The sequence below is a fragment of the Notechis scutatus genome, chromosome 1 (assembly GCF_049901735.1).
Source record: "Notechis scutatus isolate UNSWTSFEM ecotype Mainland chromosome 1, rNotScu1.2, whole genome shotgun sequence".
In the NCBI taxonomy this organism is placed as follows: domain Eukaryota; kingdom Metazoa; phylum Chordata; class Lepidosauria; order Squamata; family Elapidae; genus Notechis; species Notechis scutatus.
In genome coordinates, this window is record NC_142009.1 from 271,130,083 (window position 1) to 271,157,757 (window position 27,675).

Here is a 27,675-nt window from a genome sequence, read left to right on the forward strand (position 1 = left end):
TCAAGAATATAAAACTATTGAAATATCAGTGTGCATTTTGTTTTGTTTTTTAAATAATTTACCCACAAGAAAAATGTGTGCCTACTGCTGTTAATTCTTTATTTCATTCTGATTAAATTATTTATCTACAACATATAAAAACTCAAAACACAAAAAATACAAGAGAAGATAAACACAAATTAAATCTGCCTTCCTTCACAAAAATGTATGAATAACTATTTTTAATTATTAAATATTTATTCATTACTCACTGTTTCATAAAATCATGTTATCTCTTTCCACATTTTCTGGTATCCTTTTTCTACTATTGAAAACTCAGTGTTCTAAAGGCAGCTTTCTAGTTGTATTATTTTAAAAAAGCAAAATATCTGCTCTTTAAAAAACTGCTTTTTAAATAATGCTTTTATTTTGTATATTAAAGACAATGGTGAATTTTAATTTCCCCGTCATCTACAACTGATAGTTGTGTAGATTTCTTTCCAAAGTTTTGCTATAAAAGTTGTGCATGCTTAATATATTTCCTACCATTTTACTTAGTTTATTTGGAAATATCTTTATAGTTATGATTGAATCAAAAATCTACTTGCAACATAGAATTTCTTAATCACTTTTTCTATAATTTTGTACTGAAAAATCTGGATTCTTAATTTTAAGCCCAATAAAAATATTTTACTGATGTTCATGGTCACTTATCAAACAAATTTGTAAACAGTCAGACAGGTATATCATACAGACATTTTCCCGCTTTGAATATATAAAATTGATTGTTTATTCAGTCAATACAATAAGCTAAGATTTCTTTATTTGTGGTTTACTGAATAAACTACGTATGTTTCTAGAACAAAGGAGACAATAATTAAACTATTCTATCAGTGGTGGGATTCAAAAAAAATTACTACCGGTTCTGTGGGCGTGGCTTGGTGGGCTTGATTTGGCTTGGTGGGTGTGGCAGGGGAAGGATACTGTAAAATCTCCATTCCCACACCACTCCAAGAAAAGGTTACTGCAAAATCCCCATTCCCTCCCCACTCTTGGGGGAAGGATACTGCAAAATCCCATTCTCTTCCCATCCCACTAACCTGCTTTCCAGCTCCGTTCTCCTGTGCAGGGCAACAAAAGATCCAGCCAATCAGCTGGGACTCAGGAGGCAGAGAATAGATGGGGGCGGGGCCAGTCAGAGGTGGTATTCCAAACTACTCAAAATTTCCGCTACTGGTTCTCCAGAACTGGTCAGAACCTGCTGAATACCACCTCTGTATTCTATGATTCAGCCATTGTGTTTGACTTTCCACTTCTACTATGTATTCTATTCCCCCCCACCAAAAAAAACTACTCCTATATTTCTCATGGAATTTCATGAGCGCTTACCTATTGCTATGTTTACTCAATCTGAGTATGAAGAAGTTCCAGCACTGGCGTCACTTGGATGAAAGATCACTGTAATATTTTTTAAAAATGGCTTTACAGACATTCCTTGACTTACAACAGTTCGGTTAGTTACAGCACTGAACGAAGTGACTGATGACCATTTGTCACATTTATGACCTTTGAGGCATCTCTCTGGTCAGTGATCAAAATTGAGACACTTGGCAACTGACTCATATTTATGCCGGTTGCACTGTCCTGGGGTCAAGCAATCACCTTCTGCCACCTTCTGACAAGCAAAGTCAATAGGGAAGTCAGTTTCACTTAACAACCATGTTACTAACACAGCAGTTACTAAGTGCACTGATTCATTTAACAACTGTGGCAACAGTTGTTAAATTTTGGGCTCAGTGCAGTAGTGAGGGCTGCCTGTATTTGCAAATATACAAGAACAGTATCAACTAAAACAAACAGAAGATATAGATTTGCTTCCACTGAGAAAAACTGAAGAGAGATACTGAGTAGTAGTAACAGCAGCAGTTGAAATATGAATAGGAGTGCCAGTAGTTGGAACCCCAGAACTTGGAATGAAAATATCAGCTAATTTTTAATTTCCCTTACTGCCTGTCCTTTTGCTGCCAAAGTACTAAGGACCAATTTTATCTTGAACTGATGAAAGCATTTAGCGAGAGAGGAAATGGCCTTGTTTTTTTTCCTAAAAGTGGGTAACTACAAAGCCTTGGCCCTCAGGTTACTGAGCAAGCATTTTCCTGATGAAGTTTAATTCAACAATGGGCAGCTGGAAGCTGAGGGATGCATGTGCTCCATTTATCCCTTCTTTACTATCCAGTTTTTTCACATCTTGTTAACTTTTTCTGACAAGTATTCTCTCCCCAAAATGGCACAGATAGCAGGCTGATCTTATCAAATCTTGAAAGTTAGACAAGATCAAGTCTAGAATGGGAGATTTCCAGGAAGTCTACCAGCACTGTATATTAGACTGGAAAGTTTTTTTTTTTAAAGCTAGAAAAAAAAATAGCAGACCAATTATAAACTGTTGCCAGGAAAACTGAACTCAAAATCACTTGCAATTGCGCATCCTAACTTTTTTGTGAGAAAATCATGTTTTGTGATTTGTGATTTAATACCAAATATATTAAACAATTTCATATAATTCACACCATCAGAAACTAACTCCTGAATATAATACAAAGATTATCCTTCAAAGAGACAACAGGATGAATCATCTATGAAACAGAAATTGTGTTTGCTGAAGGCATTTTTCAGGCTGTACTTTAAAAAACACAGATAATAATGTGACATTATGAAAAATTCTGCAGTAAGCAAATGGTTACATCATAATCAGTTGCAGGAGAGTTATAGATGATGGTTCCTCTTTAGCTTATTGAAAGAATACACTGAAACAAATATGCATGAATACTGGAAGGACAACACATTTTCTCCACTGTCACATTCACAGATGACACATATTCTTTGGGCTCTTTTAGTAGAAACAAATGGCTAGAGAGAATAAAAATTTAAAAAAATTAAAATATGTTCCTTCCTAATTGAGATATTTTTACTTATTAGTTTAAACTACAATGACCATATGTCAATTACTATAAAGGGCAGTTGTTTACTTCAGAAAATTGTCCTTTAGATTTATTTTTCAAAAACTCACCTTTGTCCTTTTTGTCATTTACTTTTCCTGTACAAATGGTACCACTTAATGCAGACTTATTACATAAAAGCTTTTTTATGCTTACTTCTTATAACTTCATAGCTTTTTGTGCTTTTTAGATATTTTGCTCGAATAAACATTTTTGTAAAGTTTTTCTTGATTTTGTTCTTGGATTTTCCTTCAAAGTAAAGTTATAAACAATCAGGGTTTTGTTTTGTTTTTTAAAAAAATCCTTATGAGCCTCTTTCAGATTTTGCCCGTTTTCCAGGTATTTTTCCCCCCAAAGAAATATAGTCACCGTATTCTAAATTGACATTTGCCTTCTTTGAGAAAGGTGATGCTTGATTAAACCATTTCACAAATTAAAAGGGCTGAACATTATAAAGACAAACATTTTCAAAGCTCCTCCATGCAGGTCCACCTTAAAAGCGTAAGAGGTATAACTTGGTTTGCAGCTTGCCGTCACCACGGAAATACAGACAGCTATGAGAAATGCCACCGCCCCAGTTTGTACCGACGGGGCACTCAGCTACCTAAAGACACCCAGCGGGGACGTCGCTCAACCTAGCAAAGCCGGAGAGAGGCTGCCGAGGGCGGGGCAAGTTCGTTCGGGGCCGCGGCGGCGACGTCACGCAAAGCTCCGCGGCCCGGGAGTGGCGCACCGCCCCAATCACGCCTCGCGCCCTTGCGAGGCGGGGCTTGAGGCTCGGAGGGCGGGCGAAGCTGCTGTGCACATGCGCGCGGGGTGTGGGGGTGGGATGGGGGCGGGGCGGCTAGTGGGACGGCGGTTTTGTGGCCGGAATCCGGCACGGGAGGGAGGCGGCCGAAGTTGCCGTGCTTGACTGACTCTCGCTAGGCGGCGGCGGCGGCGGCAAAACCGAGGAGCTTCTCTCTCTCTCTTCCCCACCTTCGTCGCCTCTTGGTGGGAGAACTCCGGAATTGGAGCGGGAGCTGCGTGCCTCTCTCGCTTTCGCCTCGCACCTGGGCTATGCCTCGGCCGGCATTGCTGGCGGTAGGAGCGTGAAGGTGAGGCCCCACTTCTCCTCTTTGGTCCTGCTGCTGCTGCTGCCTGACAGGTGCCTCAGCCGAGGTCGTCGTATCTAGGGTCCCTGCCCCCCCGCCCCCAGGCGCCCGACATTCGCCCCACTTACCTTCCTTCCCCGCCTTTATTGAATCCCTATGGGGAGGGGGCGCTGCTTCCAGTTTGGGGCCCCACAGGTTGGCTGCTCCTCTCTCCCCCCGCACTGTGCTCCTTTTCCTAACCCCCCCGCGCGAACTTTCATCGTTGTAGGCTGGTCGCCTCCTGCACTCGCCCCCAGCCCCGCCTTTTCCCTCTGCCTTTTCCCCCCTCCCCTTCCTGATTGTGTTTGTGTTTCGCTCGCTCTCTCTTGCTCTCCCCGCTCCCGAGTGTGAATTGTAAAGGGGCTTTTTCCACGTCCTGATTCTTTCCCTCGAATGCTTACTTTATCTCTCCAAGGGTTTCATCTTGCAGTGATCGCCAGATATGTGGGACTCCCGGTTTTGGGTTTTTAAAGGCTGCTTCCTGGGTGTCTGGCACGAACGAGGGGGAAACCAAGTTAGTTTCTGTCTCTCAAGGATTCCTGGATGCAGCAGCTATTTCTATTGCTGCCTTTGCCCACGGTCTATTTCGGTGCGTCCTGCCCTTAATCCTGCCTTATTTCTTTCTCTGACCTACTGGAAGTCCTATGCTTGGCGAATTGGCCTTGTTTAAAGCTATTAAGCCCTAACTTGTTTTTGCAAAAGGAATTACTTACCCGTACGCCCAGCAACACTGCATACAGTATTGGGATTCTTGCAATTTTTCTGGTGTGAGTTAATATAACCGGTAGCTCTAAGGAAAGTTGGAACGTGTGACACCGTTGCGCCTCTGATTGTATCGGGTAATTCCAAAAGCTTCAAGCTATTCCCCGGATTGATTCTGTGAAGACTTGAGAAAATTGAAGCAGTTTAGCCTTTTCTTAATATATGCCTGCATTGACATAAATGGTAGATGAGCTTTTATTATACATTAATGATTTCTTATTATATCTTGTCTTGCAAAAAGAGCAATAGACACAATATTTGCTGTTTTAAGCCAAATTTCCAAAAAGTTTCAGTATAAAGTTTTGCACTCAAAGTATTTTTTTTTCTTGAATTAAAATCCTTTTCTTTAGTACTTGATTAGCACTATTTAAATGAAAAATACCTATATTTTATTTTAAAACGTGTAAGAGAGGGGCTTATTTGTGGGAGTCAAAATTTGAGCTTTATTTCTGTTAGCAAAGGATGCTAAACTCCAACAAATGTAAATGCAAGTTAGGATAACAAGATAGAGCATTGTCTTTTTAATTATGTAAATGTATCTGGGAAAACATGTAACGGATATTTTTTTAAATAATGTCTGTTGATATTTATTTTCTTTAAACTTATTAGTCAGTTAATATCTGGTGAATTGCTGAAGTGAAAAGTTAAAGCAGTATTAATATCCATTCTTTATGGGGAAAAAAAACATACCGGGTTCAGTTTAATAGTTAAAAGCTTTCTAATTAAAAAGCACTTTGTTGAAATCTGCATATTTTTAAAAGCAGATGATTTGGAAACAGCAGTGCATATGATTTGTTACATACCAGTGAGTCAAGAATGTAAACAAATAATGGACTTCAGCCATGTTCTTAATAGATCAAAGTTTCTCATGAAATCTCTTGCTATGCATACTCAACTGCTGCTTCCAAGATAAAAGATTTGAGATTAAAAAAATAGTTCTTTCCCAAATAACGTTACTAAAACATTATAATATAGTTAAAGCAATCTTATACATAACTAAAAATAAATTACATTGAAATCAGTGGGATATATTTTTGAGCAGATATTCTATTGGCCACAAAAATATGGCCTCCTTTGATTTCAATATGCCATATTATTGATGCTTATTTATTTAATTTATATTATATGCCTAACTCTGGTTGGAAAACAACAATAAAAACACTTGAAAAACAAATTAAGAGCAATATATTTAAATCTCATTAAAATTAGTACTTAGTAATTTATGGATCATACTGTGATTTGCATTGGTTTTTAAAATAGTCATTTTATTGCTGCCATATTTTAACTGGTTTGAATAATGATGTTTGGAAAGGCCGCTAATTTTCTTATATCAAAATGCAATATAGCTTCTTTGCTTTTGCATTCCTGAATTATTGTTGGACTTTAGCTGGAAAGTAGTTTGCCATTGTACTAATCATACTTTACCTAACTCTAGCTTACATTTGGAATCTTTTGTCTGCAGTGGGAAATATTTTTGGGTGACATTAACTGCTTATTTATTTAAAAGATTTATAAGACTGCCTCTTCACAGTTTGTGATTCTAAGTTGCATAAAAAAGTTCTTTTTTTAAAAAAGTAAACATGTTACAAAAGAAAGAAAATAACTTTTTCCTTTTCCCATTTTAATAAGGAAAGTTATTAATTTTTAGTTCAGACAAGGTGAATTCTAAATTTAATGCCTGAATAAGAATATTTTGGTATTGATGATGTAAGAGCTGATCACTTAAACTGTTTTGTTCCTGCTGGATAGTCTGATAATTCAAACTGGGGCCATTGAAACAATCAACTGGTAGTTCTCGACCTATCACCATAGTCAAGCCCAAAATGTCTGTTGTGAGACAGTTGTTAAGTGAGTTTTGATCCATTTTATGACCTTTCTTGCCATAGTTGCTAAGTGAATCACTGCAGTTGTTAATATGATTATTAAGTGCATCTGACCTTCCCCATTGACTTTGCTTGTCAGTGAATGTGAAATTGCAGAGGTCAGAATAAGACATAGCTAAATAAGGAAATATTATTGGAAATACTCTCAAAATTAGAGTATAATAACCTATCACCATAGTAGCTTTGATGTATCAGCTTCAAATAAAATAATAAATAAATTTAAAATTTGTTACATGTTGTATATATATTTATATATGTTTAAAATGTTGATGCTTGTGAAATATTATTCAAATAAACATGAATTTTAGAATTGGTATTTAATGATGACAACTGTACCTTTCTGGGATGAACGTGTAGAGCATATGTCATTAGCTTTCATTTCTTCCTCTGATATGATAGACTTAACCTCCAGAATTCTTGAAGAAGCAGAAGCTAATAAATTTTTCTTCAGGATAGATCTCCTTTTTTCTTTGCTCAGCATTTTAAACTTTGAAAGTAATATTTAGGAAAAGCTATTAATTTGCCCCTGCTTAAATCTTTCAGTGTGAAACAAAATTTAAAATTCCATACTTTATCTGATTCTGGTTTAGGAAAAAGCGTATTTTCCAAACCATAGGTCACAAGATACATCAGGGGTCCCCAGGCCACAGCCCACTAGTGGGCCGCGGCCCATTTGGAACTGGGCAGCGGAAGTGGAAGGTGAGAATGTGCAGGTGCAGCTCCATGTGTGAGCAGCTCAATTTGTGTGAGCAGCGGACAAGTTTGGAACCGGACCACAGAAACAGTTGGTGAGCTAGTGCAGGCACAGGTTCACTTGTGCGAGCAGTGGGCGAGCGTGCACACATGCAGCTCCATTTGCACAAGCAACGGATAAGTTTGGAACCAAGCTGCAGAAGCGGTGGGTAAGCATGCACATGCAGCTTCATTTGAATGAGTGGCAGGCACACATGCCCTCTGCTCGTGCAAATGGACCCATGTGCTTAGTCAAAACTCACACAGAACCATTTCTCTTCCTCCCCCACACGGTAAAGGCCAGAAAAGTTGGGGATTGCTGAGATGCATACATACATACATTGCATACTCCTCATCCATAATATGCAAAGAGCAGAAAAAGTATAAAAGTATAAGAGGTAAGTAAAAGAAATTAGTAGCAGACAGAAATAAGGAAATTAACAAAATCTAGTCTACCTTATAATGATTGGTCTTGCAATTGATCCTTATATACATTGATCATATATACATACAGTACACCTCAAATGATGGGTTTGGTTTTCTTTAATCTTTCTGAGAATCTTATACACTTTATCCACCTATATCTTTTTTGATGTTCTGCTTTTCAATCCATTTCACCATCCTTCATATATTTTGATCTATACAGTTAGTCCTTGAGTATGACCATAATGGAGCCTGCCCATTATAGTCACAAGTTGTAATGGTTGTAAAATAAAATTACAACATTTTTGCAGCAGTCATTAAGTGAATGAAACAGTTGTAAGTGTGAATATTAAGCAAACACAGTGATAATAAGTGCAAATCTATTTACTATAGGTGCAGTTTTGTTGAAAACCAGAAATGCCAGTTTTCAGTCAAACTTTTGTAAAACATGGTCATATCATGTGGAATGCTGCAAATAGCTGTAAATGCGGCCATGTTGCTGAGTGTCTGAAGTGTGGTCATGTGACTGCAAGGACTGTGTGACCATCAGAACTTTGGATCCAGGTTGTAAGTTCCCTTTTCAGGTAGGTTGTAACTTTGAATGCTTGCTAAGTAATTGGTCATAAGTTGAGGACTACTTAACACTAGTTTTTATATTAAATCCATAGTAATTCATTACTTATTCATCTGTTCCCTATATCCCATATTTACCATGTCCAATTCTTAAATAACCCATTTCCTACTGCATTCAACTTTTGTTTCTTCTGGCATAAGCAAACCTCACTTCCTTATAACAAAATGGACAGACACCTATCTTGTTCAAAACTATTTTCAGTTAATTTCAACAAACTTTAATTCCTCAAAATAAACCACTAGGTTTCTACCAGTATTTTCATACTTTAGTATTTATTTTTATTTCAAGTGAACTTGCAATGTTTCCTGCATTTTTTCCTGTCATATACAGCTGTCTTAGTCTTTGGTACTGTAATACTCCTTATTCTGAAGATGCTGTGAATAACTTGAAGAGCTGCTTTATAAATTTCAAACTAAAAATAAAACAATTTATCAACTGTAAAATGCTAACATGTAACAAAACTTTCTCTCCCTACAGCCCTACTTTCTTTCCTGTCTTTCCTTTTCTTCAGTGTCCATTTTTCCATAGTTCACTCTTGACACTAACAATGATTTGTCTCCTAGTCAAAACATCTGATCGTTTGTATCCATTGCTAGTTGTGGTCCATATTTCAGTAGTGTAATTTGTTTAGTTACAGCATGCTTACGATATTCTGTATGATCTAGAATCTCTAAACTAGAGTCTGTCTTGCAAGCAAACATGTCTGGAATTAGGAATTATCTGTGATATACTAAACAATTTGCTTAGGTTAAACGTCTCTGTGGGTTGTGTAAGTTCGGTACTTAATTCTAGTTTTTCTCAACTGCGAAACTCGGGGGTTCCATGAGATTTTGCGATTGGCAGAAAAAAATTAAATTTCCCGTGCCGTGTGATATTAGCAATTGAACTGATGGGAATTTTTATGAATCAGGACTCAGCTGCCAGCCTGCTCCTTTGTTTTATTATTAACATTGTAAAGCTAGATTGTAGGTTAGAAGTAAATTGCATTGTGAAGTTTTCAAGGTTTTTAAAAGATTTTTATGCAGGGGTTCCCTGTGACCTGCAAAATATTTTAAATGTTCTTCCAAAATAAAAAGTTTGAGAAAACAACTTGAACCAATGAGTTTATCAATTAACAGTGGCTAAAACAAAAAAACCTTCTTTTGGATTGCAAGAAAATTGGCCATAAATAGGATGCAGCTCAGTTAAGTGAAAAGAAGGGAAGTAGATGGATGCTTGGCTTATGTAATGGTATGTGGGAATGATCTTGAGACACAAGGGAAAAGATGCTGTCTAGGCAACAGTCGGACAAGAGCTTGCAGTTGCTTAACAATCAGAAAAAGAAACTTAGGAACGATCTGCTCTAATTGATCAGGCTGTAAAAAGAGATGGTAGGAGATCTGTACTTTCAGACTTGCAAGATTCTGTCAATGTAATCTTATAATAAAGTAAAATTAGATCATCTGGTTCTGTTTTCTATTTGGTTTATCTGAGAGGGATAACAGCTTACTATAGTCTCCAGAGAAGACTTCATAATAACCAAATTTGTGTCTCTCTCTTTCTCTCTTTAGTAACTTTTACTTACTTTAACCTTTATTTACTTAGATAAGTAAAGTCAATCAAACTTGTGTGTGTCTGTAAATAAATAACAATGCACTTATGACTGAACCACTTCTGAACAACTTGAAAGAATCTTGGGATTACATCCTGCTGTGCCTAAATCTTTTTTTAAATATCAATGCTAAGTGTTTCATTCCTTTATTTAGGACTACTTTATGAAAATTTAAAAAAAACCCTGGAGATAGAATTGGTTTGCCAAGGGGCCAAATTGATGAGGCACATCAATCTCTTAAAACCTCTGGAAAATAAACTAGCAAAGTCATCAATTATCATGACTCTTTTTTTTACAGGAGCACTTACATTCCTTCTGTCCTTCCAGGATTGGCTATCATGTCTCCTGTTCCAAGAGTCTTTTTTTTCTTCTTCTGATTGTAGGTACTCCTTACTTACCAACCATTCATTCAGTGACTTTTAAAGTTAAAACAGTGCTTTAAAAAACCTTATAGCCCACTCTTCTCAGCATCTCTCAGTCATGTGATCATCATTTTAGTCAGAACCCCTCTGGTGTCTGTGTTCTCCCTCTATTCTCTCAAGATGAGGAGGGGAGAAAATGACCAAGTGATTTCTGTAGTAATCTTACAGAAATGTTGCAAGAGAGTAAGCCGTTTGCTCTTGTATATATCAAAAGCAATGCAATATCAGTGGGAAAAAGGAGGCAAACCTTTTCAGGCAAAAGAGAGGTTGCCTACATAGATTGCTTGCTCTCTGTCCCTAGCAGAGAGATTGAAGAAAAAGGAATTTCAAGAGAGTAAGCTGCTTGTATACCATGTCTATGGCTCCAGCCCCAGGTTGCGACACAATCACATTGTTTTTTATGTGTACAAGACAGTAACCATGCAGTTGAGAATGCCAAAGGGCCAGGAGTGGTTAGAAGGAAAATTAAAACCAAACTGAATAATCTTGTCTCTTTCCAGCTAGAAAGCACAGTTGCACACATTTGATTTCCCACTTAATGACTGGTTCACTTCTCAGCAGAGTTGCCAGTCCCAATTAGTATCATTAAGAGAGGACTATCTCTGCTTTTAAAAAGTGTTTAAGTACTATTTATAGGAGTTGTAAAATACAGTGCATAAATAAGATGTGGATGATTTGAAAAAAGGATTAGATTAATCAATGCAAGAAAAAGCTATGAATTCCTGCTAATAATTATTGTGCATTACCTTCTTAACTAAAGAAACTGAATCTCTAACCTGCTGAGAAAATGAACTTGATGATACTGTATTCAGTATCATCATTCATTGCATTCATTACATGCTTGTGATATTTTCCATAGATGTTTGCATGGCATTGTAAGAAGATAATGGCTATTGCTAATCTTAGAAAAGTGAATAACATGCAGGTAGTCCTCACTTTACAACCAATTCACTTTATGACTGTTTGAAGTTGTAACAGCACTGAAAAAAAAGTGACATTGCCATTTTTTCACACGATGCAGCATCCATGTGGTCATCTGATCAACATTTGAATGTTTGGCCATTGGCATGAAGCATTGTCCCAGGGTTATATGGTCATCTTTTGTAATCTTTTAACAAGCAAGGTCAATGGGGTAGCCAAACTCAAAGTGTTACTTAAAAGTTCTGACAAGAAAGATCATGAAATGAGCAAAACTCCCTTAATAACTATCTTGTTTGGCAACATAAATTTTGGGCTTAATCGTGGTCATAAGTCAAGAACTACTTGTATATATTTAAATATATAAATATAAAACAAAAACTTTGTTAGATTGGAAATCCTAGTTCATAATGTTGGTATTGGTATAGATAGATTATTCAATTCTCAATCAATTTTCAGTTTGGGAATAGATTCATATTCTTGTCTACTAGTGGTTTTGAGTTGTCTACTAAGATGAGCCAAAAACTGAAAAGCTCTGTATTTAAAGATTAATTAGTAGGTCCAAGATATATTCTGCTTGATATTATAATGGGTTAATTTGTGGCTACCTCAACTATACAACTAGAGATACGGCAGTGTCTGAGATTGGTTGCTTACAGTGAGAATTTTTAATAACATTTTCTTCTTGATACTCACTTCGGGTGTGGTGATTGAGATTCTTTGTGGCCCTGAAGGCTTTTTCAAAATAGAGTGTAAAAATATTCATATTATTTTTAACTGGCATTACTGGTTCCTTACGGAAATTTAGGAGGGTCCTGCAGGCACATCAGGCAACACCTTGAAGCTGTGCTTTCCCACACATTTAAATCAATCATATTGGAATGAATAGAAGAGATCCAGTACTTCACTATGTTTTATTTATTAACTATGTTTTTATTCTGATTTTTAGAAATCGGTCACATTGGCTTAGGTCAGTAAGAGCAACAGGCTCTAACAGAAAATCTACATCAGTGAAGGGGGTAAAGGCAAAAATAGATATGGAAGATTGTTTCTAGACTGAAAACAAACAGTCAATATTTATATTCTATTTTAGTTTTGCTATTCTTTTTTTAATGATTATTGGGAGTCTTTTACTTCTAAATTCTCTTCCCCTTGACTCTTGCATTTTCAAGTAAAGACCTTCAATGAGATAATCTTTCTGGCAAAAAAGGAAAAGCACAATCCATTCATGCTATCTGATTAATGGTTATGACAACTTTTACATGTAATTCAATTAAAATCAACTTAAAGCTTTTTGGACTGCAGTTAGTTTCTGTCATTTTTTGACTAGATATCTTAGATTCTATTTTGTATACAATGCTACTTGATTTTCCACATGTAACATCTCCAAGTACATAAAGCATATTCCCAACTGGCTTGCTTTTTTCAGATGTGTGAACTTAACCCCATTTCAGTAAGCCTCATGACTGACATTAGTCCACTGTTATGTCTGTAAGCTGTGTCTACAAGAACCTTCATCATATTGTTATAGGAATATCCAAAAAATTAAGGACATAGAAGTTGGTTGCATTGATAGCCCTAGGAAAAATTATAATACATATATATTTGCAAAAATGGTGGGAGAGGAGAAGGAATAAATAGGTGTATTTTTCCCTTTGTCATAAAGGGATTTTACCACTTTTTTGCTATTTTTGTGTCACTGCTTTTTTTTTTTTTTTAGAAGTAACCTAGCATTTTGGCAGGCTGCTTGTCCCCTCTCTGAGTGTTGGGTTCAAGAGGGTATGACTTCTGTCTTCTCATTAGTTACAGTACATTTATCATTGTAATATCAGAATGGCTGGGGATGGAAAGCTCTGGTATGTTCTTTGTAAAGATAGAGTATAAGTCATTTTCTGAGGCCAATCTACAAAGTGCTTGTAGCTTGATTTCAGAAGAAATGCTTTAAATATTGACCTTCTTGTACTGCTAGAGAACAAAGTTCTTTTTCTTGGGGACAGGAAAAAAAAGATACATAAAAGAAAGGTAATTGTGTCTGAGGCTTGCAAAATAATTTATCTCATTGCACTCTGAAAGTTCTACTCAGTGCAAAACAAGTTGCACTGAATGAAACTAAACTGATGATTCAGAAAAGCCACTCCTAATTGAAGTAGGATAAGTGATCAAATGGCTGAAAGTTCCTTTCTTATGAAATTATAAAATATTCAGGAGTGTCCCAAGAAAGTATTCTTTGTTTCACTTTACAGTTATGGAAGTACATAATTTTTTCCCAAGTTTTATTGGTCTGCCACCCAAAATCTTCATCACAATGGGCAGCCTTCTAAATTTCACAATATAAATGTATTGTATTGTAATTTATTCAAATTGCCAAACTCATACAGAAAGAGAAATAGTAATCTGTTAAATTTATTCCTTTTCTTGTTATTCCCTATTCTTGTTATAATTGTTTTAAAAAGGGAATCACAATTATAATATGTTCAAAGCAGGGGTGGGATGCTACCGGTTGTGCCTGGCTCTATAGAACCAGTAGCTCTGAAGATCAGCAGACATTGAACCAGTTCTATGTCTGCTGCTGTTTGGCCCACCCACCCGCCCGGGCTCTTACCTGTCCTTTATTTCCTGCTTTTTCAACCTCAGCTGCTTTGCACAGCACAACGTAGTCACCGAACCGGTAATAACACCGGTTGAATCCCATCACTGGTTCAAAGGTTGATAGGCAATCATCTTTTGGGGATATGTTCATTTAGATTTCTGCTGTACAGAAGAAATGGCTTTACATTTTCAGAAAGAATTAATCTTACATTGTTGGATTATTCTGAGACAGTTGCCTTGTTGTACCTTAAAAATATGGTAACATTCATTGCTCTTTAGGTAGGTTGAAGACATGACTAGGGCCGAGTTTTCTTAAAACATTATTTCTGAGATCAGATTACTACTTCCTGGAAATTCTCTGCAATGTAGTAAACTTTAAAGAAGTTTTAAGCATTACAATTATAGGAAAAATGTTATACTGTAATAATTAAAATAGTCTAGAGCAGGGGTCTGCAACCTTAAACACTCAAAAGAGTCACTTGGGCCCATTTCCCATAGAAAAGGAAACACGGGGAACCACAAAACCTGGGTGAGCATGGCCAACCTCAAGATCACTCACACCCACCCAGACACATGACCCTTCCAGCCATGTCCACCCAGATTTTGTGGTTCCCCGTGTTTCCTTTTCTATGGGAAATAGGTATCTCTCTGTCCCTCCCTCCCTCTCATCTCTCTTTTTCCCTATCTCCCTCTCTCTTATCTCTCTTTCTCTCATCTCTTTCTCTTTTTCTCTATCGCCCCCTCCCTCCCTCCCTCTAATCTTTCTCTCATCTCGGTCTTTCTCTTTTTCTCTCTATCACCCTCTCTATCTCCCTCTCCTCATCCCTCTCTCTCATTTCTCTTTCTCTCTCATCTCTTTTTCTCTTCTCCCTCCCTCCCTCTCATCTCTCTTTCTCTCATGTCTTTCTTTCTCTTTTTTCACTGTCTCCCTCTCTCTCTCTCTCCCTCTCATCCCCCTTTCTCTCTCTCTCTTTCTCTCCCTACCTCCCTCCCACTTCCCAACCCACACACATAGGGAATAACTGTAAGGAAAGTCAACCATGTTCTCTCTGTCTCTGGAAAGATAAACTTTGCGTTGCAAAAGAAGTGACTGTGAGGCTGTAATCACCGCATTCACTTCAGAGAAGCATCATCCCAAGCAGCAGCACACTCACATAGGCACGCATATGAATCCTGCCACTCGGTCCAAAGTGGCTGGAAAACATAGTCCCTGCCCCCCGAAGATGCTTGGCAGGCAAAGTATGGGACAAAACCCCCCCAATCACCAAGGGCAGTGTCTGCTGAATCCTTGCAAAACTGGGCAAGGCCGAGAGAGGAGAACACTCGGAGCTGAATCTGTCTGTCTCTCGCTGCCTGACTGGTGGAAAACGGCAGGCGACTACTTCCGGCTTTGTTGGTGCTGGGCGCGACCTGCCCTGCGCCTGAGAGAGTTGCCAGGGGCAAGTGGGGCAAATTTCTGTTGCTAAGTGAGACATTTGTTAAGTAAATTTTCCCCCATTATGACTCTTCTTGCCACAGTTATTAAGTGAACCACTATAGTTCTTAAGTTAGTAACACAATTACTGGGTGAATCTGACTTCCCCATTGACTTTTGCTTGTCAGAAGGTTACAAAAGGTGATCACATGATCCCAGGACACTGCAGCAATCATAAATATGAGTCAGTTTCCAAGAGTGATTTTGATCACATCACCATGGGGATGCTGCAATAGTTGTAAGTGTGAACAATGGTCTTAAGTCACTTTTTAGTGCAGTTACAACTTTGAACAGTCACTAAATGGACTTATAAGTTCTAATTATTTAGAACAGGGGTGTCACACTCGGGCCATCATGGCAGCTTCACATGATTTATCACGAGTTTTCCTCCTTTGCTAAAGCAGGAATGAGCGTGGCCAGCATGTGATGCATCTGGCCCTCAGACCGCAAGTTTGAAAAAACAGAATTAGTCTGTTTCTGCTTAAAATACAGATTATCCAGGATGGATTGGATAGGATAGGATAGGATAGGATAGGATAGGATAGAATAAGAATAAGAATAGAACAGAACAGAACATATTGGATACACAAGGAATTTGTCTTTGGTGCATATGCTCTCAGTGTACATAAAAAATACATTCATCAAGAATCATAAGATAGAACACCTAGTGATAGTCATAGGATACTAAATAAGCAGTCAAATCATACTAGGAAACTAAATAAAATATAAATCGTAAAGACACAAGCAACTAGGTTATAGTCATAAGTGGGAGGGGCTAGGTAATAGGAAGGATGAGAAGAATAATAGTAATACAATCTTAGTAAATAGTTTGACAGTGTTGTGGGAATTAGTTGTTTAGCAGGGTGATGTCATTTGGTCAAAAACTCCTTGTGTCTAGTTGTTCTAGTGCAGTGCCTATAGCGTCATTTTGAGTGTAGAAGTTGAAACAATTTATGTCCAGGATGTGAGAGTCTATCAGGATGTCAGGATCTATCCAGGATGTCATGATAATTACTATAATGGCATTTCTTCGCAGTGAAAATTATTTTGTAAATGTTTTGAATTTTTTATTTTGCATATATAGATAAATTCTATATACAATTAATATTGCAAGTATCTCCTTGAAAGAAACAGCCAAATGTTGAATACTTCTCTGTTTAATATTTCAGTAATATCTATGCAGTAGTTATATAACTGATACATTATTTTGGATTGAATCTATTTTTAAGCGTACAGCATAAAATGAATCCTCACCTGGGTCATTAAAGTATTCAAGCAGTCTCAAATGACTGATGTAAAGCATATGTTTTATGTATTTGCTGTTCCAAGGAAATTTTGGTATCATTACTGCTACTTACTAGGGTGTTTTAGCCATTTGCCAATGGACCTGATAACTGCTAGAAGTATGCTGTACTGTGTAACATCTAGGAGTTTTTTTAGTTTAAAAGGTTAACCTGAAATCTTACGGGAACCGTAGTGAGAAAGAAAAGGCTTGATACAACTTCATGATGTAATTTTTTTCCCTTTAGTAGCTGGGAAAGCTGTTGCTATAGAAACAAACATTCAGTTCCAGAGAGTGCCAAAGGAATGCTAATCTGGCCTAAATGAGAAGTTCCAGCTGTTGCCTAAAGGTGGAAAGGAATAAAAAAGGATAAAATCACATACCATTGTTTCATTTATTTATTTGTTTGTTTGTTTGTATCCTACCTTTTTTGTTTATAACTCAAGGCACTAAACATATCTAACATACCTTTCTTCTATTTTCTCCATAATGACAACTCTCTTTACAGTGCCGGCATGAGAATTTTATATTGATAGTAAAAACTGTAGTAGCAGAAAATAAATCCTTGTTAATTTAGATATTTCTCTCCATCTATATCAATGTTAACATAAATCAATTTCTATATTATTTATATATCTCACCTTTATTATTTTTACAAATAATTCAAAGTGGTAAACATATTCAGCATACCTTCCTTCTCCTATTTTCTTCACAACAGCCTCCCCTGTGAAGTGGGTTGGGAAAGTGACTGGCCCACAGTCATCTACCTGGCTTTCATGGTTAAGGCAGGACTTGAACTTACACTCTCCTGCTTTCTAGCCTGATGTCTTAAGAGTCTGCTTAGCCACCAGACTAAGAAAACTCTAAATTAGTAAAATTAACAGCAAACAAATCTGACTAGGACCTTGGCTCTTTTTTATCAATGCTACATTTGATTCAATTCAATTAATTTTTTTTTTATCTTACATAGATAAATTTACATAAACTGCTATGGCATTTCTTGTTACAATAATAACTAAAGGCAGATTGTGCTGATGATATTGTGGTTAAATAAAATTTTCATGAATCTGTTTTTTTGAAGAGATACCTTATATATTACAAAATATTTTCTATTGCCAAATATTTATTACACTTAAAAAAGAAAAGTATACTTAAAAGATATTTTTAAAAACTTTTTTACAAATTACAAATAATGTGTTATGTATGAAGGCTTACAGTTGCTATTACCTGTTTATAGCATCCAAAAATCTTCTTCCTATGAAATTTGACATATCTGTCTGCCTAAATATTATTTACATTTATTTTAAGAGGTCCAAAATGAGAAAGGCAGATCCTTTTCAAATTCTGCTGAATCTGTAGAACCAAAATATAGTATAAACTTTCAATAAAATAATTTGACCATGTAAAGAAGACCAATAATTGAATCCAATAAAATATCCTTTCCATTCATAGAAAAAAAAAGTCAGTAGCAGCTTCTGCCTAGGAGGGAAAATGGTTGTCATCAGAGGTGGTATTCAGCAGGTTCTGACCAGTTCTGGAGAACCGGTAGCAGAAATTTTGAGTAGTTTGAAGAACCAGTAAATCCCACCTCTGACAGTATCCTTCCCCTGCCACACCCACCAAGCCACACCCACAGAACCGGGAGTAAAAAAAAAAATTGAATCCCACCACTGGTTGTCATCTACATCTATTTTCCCCAGCTGTTACCAGAGTGACCCATTACTGATTTAGAAACTTGACCCCAGTTCCTTTGAGCAACTTCTCAGGGATATAGCGGGTTGAGACATTTTCATTGCTTTAAAAAGCAGTACTGTGTTCAAATTACAAGGAAGTAGTTTTAAGCTATTAAAATGAGCTTGACTGTCAGACTATGGAGAGGCTGCTTTATAAATTAGTGAATATTTCATCAAGAACTCAAGCAGAGATTAGATGCTAATCTAGCAAAGATGTAGTAAATTGTTCCCTCAGTAGGTGATTGGACTAGATCAGGGGTGTCAAAATTAATTTCATTGAGGGCCGCATTGGAGGTTGTGTTTGACCTTGGAGGGCCAGAGAGGCAAGTATGGCCAGGGTGTGTGTGGTCAGGTATGGGCATGGTCAGCCATGGCCGGGGGGGCATGACACAGGACTTATGTCGGGCATCTGTGGTGGCCAAGTGCTAATGCAGGACCCTCCCTCACTCTCCTTATAATCTCCTTTTTTTTCCTTTCCCTTTTCCTTCTTCCTTCCCCACTTTCCTTATTTTTCCTTCCTTACATTATTCCCTTCTTCCCTTTTTCTTTGTCTTTCCTCTTTCCCTTTCTCCTTTGTTTTGTTTTTAGTTTGTTTTGATAGTCCTCTGCCAACAAAAATGGAACTCAGGGCGTGCAGTCCCCCATGCCCCGTTTTCACTGGCAGAGGGCTGCAGGAGGCTGTCGTGGCTAAAAATGGGGCACAGGGGGCTGCACACACTCTCCAAGCTCCATTTTTGCTCGCAGAGGCACCACGGGCTGGTCCTTTGCTGTTTCCAAGCTGTCCCCATGGGCCAGATCTAAGCATCCTGCAGGCTGGATCTGGCCCCCAGGCCTTGAGTTTGACACCCATGGACTAGATTATTTATGTAGCCCATTCCAAATCTATGAATCTGATTCTATAAAGGTAATTTTTGTTTAGCAATCACAATAGAGACCTATAAGTCATTTCCTAAGTGGAAAATCATGTTACCATGACAAACTAAGACATTAAGAGAAGCAACACAGCTAAGTAAAAAATCATGTGACCACAACTTGATTTTCCTTTTGCCTTTCATCACAAGATTGCAGGACACTGCAACAGTCATAAATGCTAGGATTGGTCACAATGTTATTTTTTTAAGCACTATTGTAACTGGTTGCTGCATAAGGCTGTTGGTAAATGAGGACTATCTATATTGACAATATGTGTACAATCTATTTGCAAAAAATTTTAGTTAGAAAACAGATTATGATTACTGTGGCCAAATTTGTTCGTGACAAATCTATTTTGTCATTGTTGAAGCTGACTCCTAGTAATTATTGCTCTGTTTTCAAGATGCTCACAAACTGATCTCTATAATCTGCTCTAGAGATTAAAATCTCTAGTTCCTTGGATCCTTTTCACCCTGTCTCCCTTGAAGATAATGATATTTGCTGTCATCCATTTATCTTGCACTGCATTTCTTCCATCAGGGTTTCTCAAGAAAATTATTGGCCAAAGTATTTCTTCATTACTTAGTAGATAATATTCATCTAAGGATTCCCCCTACAATTCTGGGCTACATGCCGTGTCAGTTTGTCTTTTTCTCCTGTCTATATGTGTCCTTTTTTGCTTTTAGATTTTAGTAACTAGTTAGGATTCTTCTGTTGTCTTCCATTGTACGCTCCATTAGATTTATTTAAGTTGTCCCTTTTTAGGACTCACATCCCTCTTGAACTTCTTGTCCCATTCTCATGCAATAGAATCCACATTGCTTAATTTTTATTAAAATCTACTTTTTGAAATTAAAACAAGTGAAGATTTCTGTCATCACATTGCAATTTTCCATTAGTGTTCCTAGAATTTCTAAATATTTTACTGAGTCTTCCCTGTTGCATCAGTATCTATGTCAAGAAGAGTTAATCCTCTTGTGCTTTCTACAGAGTTTAGAGAAACAAAAATACCGGGATTGTTTACATTCTCTACCAGCACTTCTTCCCTCTTTGGAATGCCTGTTACTTGCTTTTGGAAAGCATCAACACTTCTTGATGGGGCAAGTGACAATAGATATCAAAACAGTAGTGCTTTTATTCTGCTTTTTTAGCCCTAATGCTCTTTACAATATTGTCAAGTTCATTGATTAGGATTTATGAGCTTGCAACAGATATTGAATTGAATTAAATTGAATTGAATGGAATACTTTATTGGCCAAGTGTGATTGGACATACAAGGAATTTGCCTTGGTGTTAATACTCAGTATACATAAAAGAAAAGATACATTCGTAAGAATCAAGAATCATAACGTACAACACTTAATGATAGTCATAGGGTACAATAAGTAATCAAATCATACTAGGAAACAGTCAATATAAATCGTAATGATACAAGCGACAAAGTTACAGTCCTACAATCACATGTGGGATGGGATGGGTGATAAGGAGTGATGAGAAGGTTGACAGTAATAGTAGTGCAGACTTTGTAATAGTTGAACAGGGTTGAGGGAATTATTTGTTTAGCAGAGTGATGGCTTTCGGAAAAAACCTGTTGTGGTCTAGTTGTTCTGGTGTGCAGTGCTCTATAGCGTCGTTTTGAGGGAAGGAGTTGAAACAGTTTATGTCCGGGATGTGAGGGGTCTGTAAATATTTTCACAGCCCCCTTTTTGACTCGTGCAGTACACAGGTCCTCGATTGAATGCAGGTGGGTAGTAATTGTTTTTTCTGCAGTCCTGATTATCCTCTGAAGTCTGTGTCTGTCCTGTTGGGTTGAAGAACCAAACCATACAGTTATAGAGGTGCAGATGATAGACTCAATAATTCCTCTGTAGAACTGTTATCATCAGCTCCTTAGGCAGTTCTAGCTTTCTGAGTTGGCGCAGAAAGAACATTCTTTGTTGTGCTTTTTTGATGACCTTTTTGATGTTAGGTGTCCATTTTAGGTCATGTGATATAGTAGAACCTAGAAATTTGAAGGTCTCTACTGTTGGTACTGTGTTGTCTAGTATTGTAAGAGGTAGTAGTATGGGAGGGTTTCTTCTAAAGTCTACCACCATTTCTACGGTTTTGAGTGTGTTCGGTTCCAGATTGTTCCGGTTACACCACGAGGCAAGTTGTATAACCTCCTGTCTGTATGCAGATCTGTCGTTGTCTCGAATGAGACCAATCACTGTTGTGTCAGCAAACTTCAGTATTTTAACAGATGGATCGTTTGAGATGCAGTCATTGGTATATAGGGAGAAGAGAAGTGGAGAAAGCACACAGCCTTGGGGGGCCCTGTGCTGATTGTACAGGTATGGGATGTGATTCCGCCTAGCTTCACCTGCTGCTTCCTGTCTGTTAGGATGATCTGCTTACAAGTGTGTTCAGGTACCGCTAGTTGGTTTAATTTACTTAGAAGAGTGTCTGGAATGATGGTATTGAATGCTGAACTGAAGTCTACAAAGAGGACTCTTGCGTAGGTATTTGGAGATTCAAGGTGTTGTAGGATGTAATGCAGAGCCATATTAACAGCATCTGTTGATCTATGCTTGGTATGCAAACTGCATGGGATCTAACAGCAGATCCATGATGTTTTTCAGGTGGGACAGCACAAGCCTTTCAAAGATTTTCGTAACTACAGATGTTAGAGCAACTGGTCTGTAGTCATTCAGTTCCTTGATGGAGGGCTTCTTTGGCACTGGGATGATGGTAGAGCGTTTGAAGCAGGAAGGAACATAGCATATCTCTAGTGATCTATTGAAGATTTGGGTGAAGATGGGGGCCAATTGGTCAGCACAGACTTTTAAACAAGAAGGAGTTATCTTGTCTGGCCCTGGTGCTTTCCCTGGCTTTTGTCTGTGTAATAGATCTTGCACTTCTTTTTCTGTGATCACCAGAGGTTGTGAACCCAATGGATTGGGGCCAGTTGTAGGAGGCTTGGCTGTTGTTGGTGTGTTTGAGATGTGGGTTGTGGAGATAGGAGGCTGTAGTTATCTTAAAACTGTAGATATTGTGAATAGATAGTACAACTCTTTCTCCCTTTCTCTCTTTTCTTTCCTTGAAGTTTCAGAAACTATTCTGAAAGGGTTTAAATGCTCTTTCTAATTTCTGGTTATCCAAATGGTTATCCAGATATTCTCATCATCACATTTGTCCATTGGGCTGTTCCTTAGATTATTCTCCAGATGGAGAGTTGCTTCTGTTGTGGGTTCCTGTTATAGCACCCTCTTTCTTTTATTTGATCAATCTTATTCTCCAGAATGCCTTTGGGATAATCCATACATATGGGTTGAATCTGCCTTTTTGCCCAGAGACTGAGTCATCAATCTTTGCCACGCCTCTTCCTGTTGGGGCAGGAAGCCCCTAGCCCCAGTCACAACTCAGTCTTGGCCCTAATAGAGACGTGGCAAAGGTTGGTTCCATTCTTTCATATTAATTGAGGTATCACTATTTGTTGTTCAAGTGGTCCGACTCTTTCTTAGGATTTGCTATAAATTTCCATTTGCTGCCAGCATATTTTCTCTCACAAGATTATAATATGCAAGTTATAGTTTAAAATGCAAAACTATGGCCTTGCATGTATTGAATGGGTAATGATGATTTATGAGAATTTCACATAGTTCTTATTCTACTTATTCAATATGTAAACTGGAGATTATCAGAGATAAACTTTTTTTACTCTTTTCTATTTCAGTGCATAGAATCAATTTAAAACTGAAACATTTCATTTGTAGGAAGACTATTACTCTTTTATTTTAAAAGGAAATATATTTACTAGGACATTGCTACAATGAAGATAACAATGTGCATTCTTTTTTTTTCTTTTTATGGTCCCTTGGCAAGACCTTACAATGAGAGTAAAGGAGGTTTGAACTCAGTTCTTGAAACCCAAAAGTGTCATTGGGGACCTTAAAATGTTAATTCCATGGCCTAAGAACAGTACTGAATATAATTAAAGCCCTGTGGTGTACTATGTGGTACTCCTATAAATACTGCTTATACATGAAGATAATTTAAAATGTTAAATGTTGGACATGTGTTGGTTAAGGTTAGTTAACCACCTTGGGTTTTTTCATACATCAGTTTTATAACTACATCTTAACAGAATGAAAGAGCTGTGGTGGTGCAGTGGTTAGTATTGCAGGCTAACTCTGTCCACAACCAGGAGTTTGTTCTTTACTGTCTCAAAGTTGACTCAATCTTCCATCCTTCTGAGGTAGGTAAAGTGAGGATCCAGATTATTGGGGGCAATATGCGGACATTGTAAACCGCTCAGAATGCTGTGAAGCACCATGGAGCAGTATATAAGTGCTATTGCTTTACAAATTTTGTTAGCATAAGCATACTTTATTATCTTAGATAGAAAGTATATAGGAAGATGATTTGCTGCAAAGCAATAAGAAATCGTTTCATGCAGCTCAGAGATTTACAAAGAATTCATAATTCATACTGTAAACAGTAATAGAAAACCTTTCTGACAACTAGTTTTTTCAACTAGATTATTTAGTGAGGATAATCTTGAGCCAATTTTATTACAAAAACATCTACCGAAATTTCATTAACATCAGGAATAACAGGTATAACATAAATGAATTGAAACAAATAGCTATATTTGTGATATAATCATATTCACTTTTAACAATAAATGTCACTCATGAAATGATGTAACAAACTGTATTTTTCAGCAAGGACATATTTTAAAGGATAGTTATTAGAGCATGTGACAACTAGAAGTTAACTAACTTGCCTAACCTTGACAGACTATGAAAAAGATAAAAGCTAACCTGAATTGAACTTGGCAATTACAAAAATGAGAGACTACCAATCAATCACAGGGCAATAGTTAGACATTGGGAATGGGGAAGGTAAAGATAATGGTAAAGATAATCTCCATATTGTTTCTGAGAAAATATACAAACATGCTCATATAGTCACCAGAAGTCAAATTTGTCTTCTGGAGTGTTGATTTTATTTTTCACAGATTAAATAATATTACTACCACAAAAAAGTAAAGAAACTGTTATTATTAAAGCCTAACATAGCTGTTTTCATTTGATATTTCGAAGCTCTTTTTGAGAGGTGTTTCCTTACCAAATTCCTCAATGCCTTCAAGAATAGTTATCCTAATGTACTGGATAATTTCTTTAAAATTCATGGAGATATTCAGAAATACATCTGCACAGTCAAACATCAGGAGTTGGCCATAGGAGACAGTTTGGATATTTTGTATTATAAGACTTTATAATAATTTTATATCATTAAATTCTTTATAAAATTTGCCAGATTTTAATTCTATAGAAGTCATGGGTTCTGAATGCATTCTTGAAAGTAGCCCATTTGAGGTACATTGGTTTAAAATTTTTGCCCTGCGATTCACCACTTTCTCCAGACAGGAGAGTTTTAGTAGTATATTAGATAATAGCTGTTGGCATTTATTGGCTATAGTAGCAAACATAATGTCTAGAAACCTAGAAGTAGCGTGACCACATGCCAGATCTCACGGGACAGTCAGATAGTACCCATTACATTTATCACATGAACATGTGATAGTTCTATTAAAAACAGTGAACTAGATGGTCTTTTCATCTAATGTAGTAAGGCAGGAGTGTCAAACTAGATTTCACTGAGAGTTGCAACAGGATTGTGTTTGATCTTGGGGGAGGTCGGGGGACTTGGCCAGGATTAGCATGGCCAGCTTGACATCCCTTATGTCAGGTGCGTCTATGGTGGCCCAACCAAAAATGGGCTCCCGAGCTCCATTTTTGGCTTTGATGGCCTCCTGCAACCCTCTGCCAGTGAAAATGGAGTTCAGGAGGGCTCTGGGAACTCAGGAGGGCTCCATTTTCATTGGCAGAGGTACCATGGGCCTGTCTATTACTGTTTCCAGAGGGCCAGATCTTAGCACCCAAGGGGCCAAATGTGGCTCGCGGGCCTTAAGTTTGACATCCTGTAATAAGGTAATATGTATAATACATGAACAGGCAGGGAGGTGCATTTTTTATCTTTTAATAAATTAAATTTAGTTTGTGACAAAATATGTGCTGAGATCAAGTACAAGTTTCTTTTGAATGAAAGAAAAAACTAAAAAAATGGGAATAAAAGTGGTTGATTGCTTAAAACAAACAATTGTTTTATTAAGTATTTTTACAGTGTAGTGATCACCATGGTTGTTTTATTTTGCAAACCAGCATCTATTAATAAAGTGGATAGAATAACATACTCAGTGATAAAGTGATATTTACAAAAACAAGAGTTTCCTATAGCATAATATAAAACATATTCTAATGAATGTTTATTGTATGTATTAATATTTTATAATCAGAACCAGAAACTCCTTGTACAGTGTGCACAGGGAGAAGGATGTATCTGTTTGAAAGCAAAGAAAAGTGCTCTTAAAACTTTTAATTAATATGATGAAATATAACTAAAAATACTTTAAATAAGAACCAGGGCATGTTTTCCTAAAATAATTACTTTGGTAGATAAGAAATATATAAAATGAAGGCAAAAACTGTGCCATTAAACAGATGCAAAATAAATACCATACAACTAATCCAAATACAGATGTGTCTACATGCAGTTTTTCCTCTACATTTTCAGATTTTCATACTTTAAAATGAGTTTGTATTTGAGCCTTCTTTTCCATTGTAATTTAATTATAGTACATAGAATGTTTTCCCCCCCAACTTTTAATTTAATTTGCTCCACTAAACAGAAGTAGTTTTTACTTGAGAGTTGGGAACAAGGAAATTTTGTATACCTTGACATAGAGTTTTCTTCGAGAAAATTAAGGTACACACAATATTAAATATAAGAATTAGTTTTTCTACATTAACTTTATTCATTTTGATATAATCTACTTTTATTATTTTCAGATTTCTTCCTGGAGATATCTTTTCATATTCCTCTGGTCATGCATAAGAATTATTTAACATTATAATGGATTTTAAGTGGAACTACCAAGAAAAGAAGTGTTATAATATAATTTATGTTTGATAAGCCGTATAGCTTCTCACATAGAACAATGACAACTTCTCATATGAATGGACATGTAACAGAAGATTCAGACAGTGAAACAAAAATTATGGATCTTGCACCTCTTGAAGAATCTCAGAAACACAGGGAAATGGCTGTGGATTGCCCAGGTGATCTAGGCAACCGCATGATGCCATTACGGCGGAGTGCTCAACTTGAACGGATTCGACAGCAGCAAGAGGACCTAAGGCGAAGACGGGAAGAAGATGGGAAAAAACAAGAACTTGATCTTAATTCTTCTATGAGACTCAAGAAGCTGGCACAAATTCCTCCCAAGACTGGAATAGACAACCCTATGTTTGACACAGGAGAAGGAGTAATTCTGGAGAGTCCGCATTGTGCTGTGAAAGTCCTAGGTATGTATATTTTTAAGTAGAACCATTTATTTTATATGCAAAGGAACTTTTAGTGCTTCTAAATGAACATTTAGTTAGGCTTGAGAGATTGTGTCTATGCAGATAGTCCTCATTTACAGACCTTAACAGGGACTGAGCAACTCTATGGCTAAGCAGTGTGATCATAAAGTGAATCACAATGTCTTGTCTCATCTCGTATTAGAAAGGGGATATTAATTTAATATTTAACAAAATTAAAAGCTTTAATAAAATATAATTTCCTATAGTTCTAGCCCAGTACTGGGACATGTTAATGGCAGAGATATTTCTGATCAGCAAGTTATTCTGTGTGCAAGTCAGTCCCAGAGGGCAGTATCAAAGATGGATAGTTGTTTGAATAGTGCCACATTCCGCAGTGAATATCCAGATGTAATCTTTAGTTCTAACCAGACCAGTGCGCAGCCTATTTAAAATCTCCAGACTTTCCACTCCTCCACACCTCCAGGCAACTCCTCAAGCAGTTATATCTAATTATGAAGATGTTTTACTTGAGATTTCCATCTTTTTAACTGATCTGTTTGAGGTGTAATAACATTCTCCTCATTGCAGTCTACAAAACTCCTTGCAGGAAATGTCTCCTGTAAACATAATATGACCACACTGACTTCTGATGTCAGTTCCAACTGCAGTCATTAAGTGACTCACCTGTAGTCATTAAGCACTGCTTCATATGTCTGACTTACAACTTCCTGCTGGCTTCCTCATTGACTTTGCTTCTTTGAAGCCTTTTGTGAAGTTGCTCTTGGCAGTCACATGACTGC

At 37.1% G+C, this 27,675-nt stretch overlaps 1 protein-coding gene across 2 annotated transcripts in view; it reads left to right on the forward strand.

Moving 5' to 3' along the window:
* Positions 1-3,798: 3,798 nt before the first annotated feature.
* Positions 3,799-27,675, forward strand: part of PALS1 (protein associated with LIN7 1, MAGUK p55 family member) — a 54,844-nt gene continuing 30,967 nt past the window's right edge. The window contains exons 1-3 of one of the 2 annotated variants that reach the window (XM_087951571.1): positions 3,808-4,072; positions 8,302-8,492; positions 26,360-26,875. In XM_087951571.1, coding sequence (XP_087807697.1) covers positions 26,473-26,875 — 403 coding nt within the window. In that variant the 5' untranslated portion in view covers positions 3,808-4,072; positions 8,302-8,492; positions 26,360-26,472. Of the gene's footprint in view, positions 4,073-8,301; positions 8,493-26,359; positions 26,876-27,675 lie in introns of both variants that reach the window. The other variant, XM_026671161.2, reaches the window with a different exon arrangement.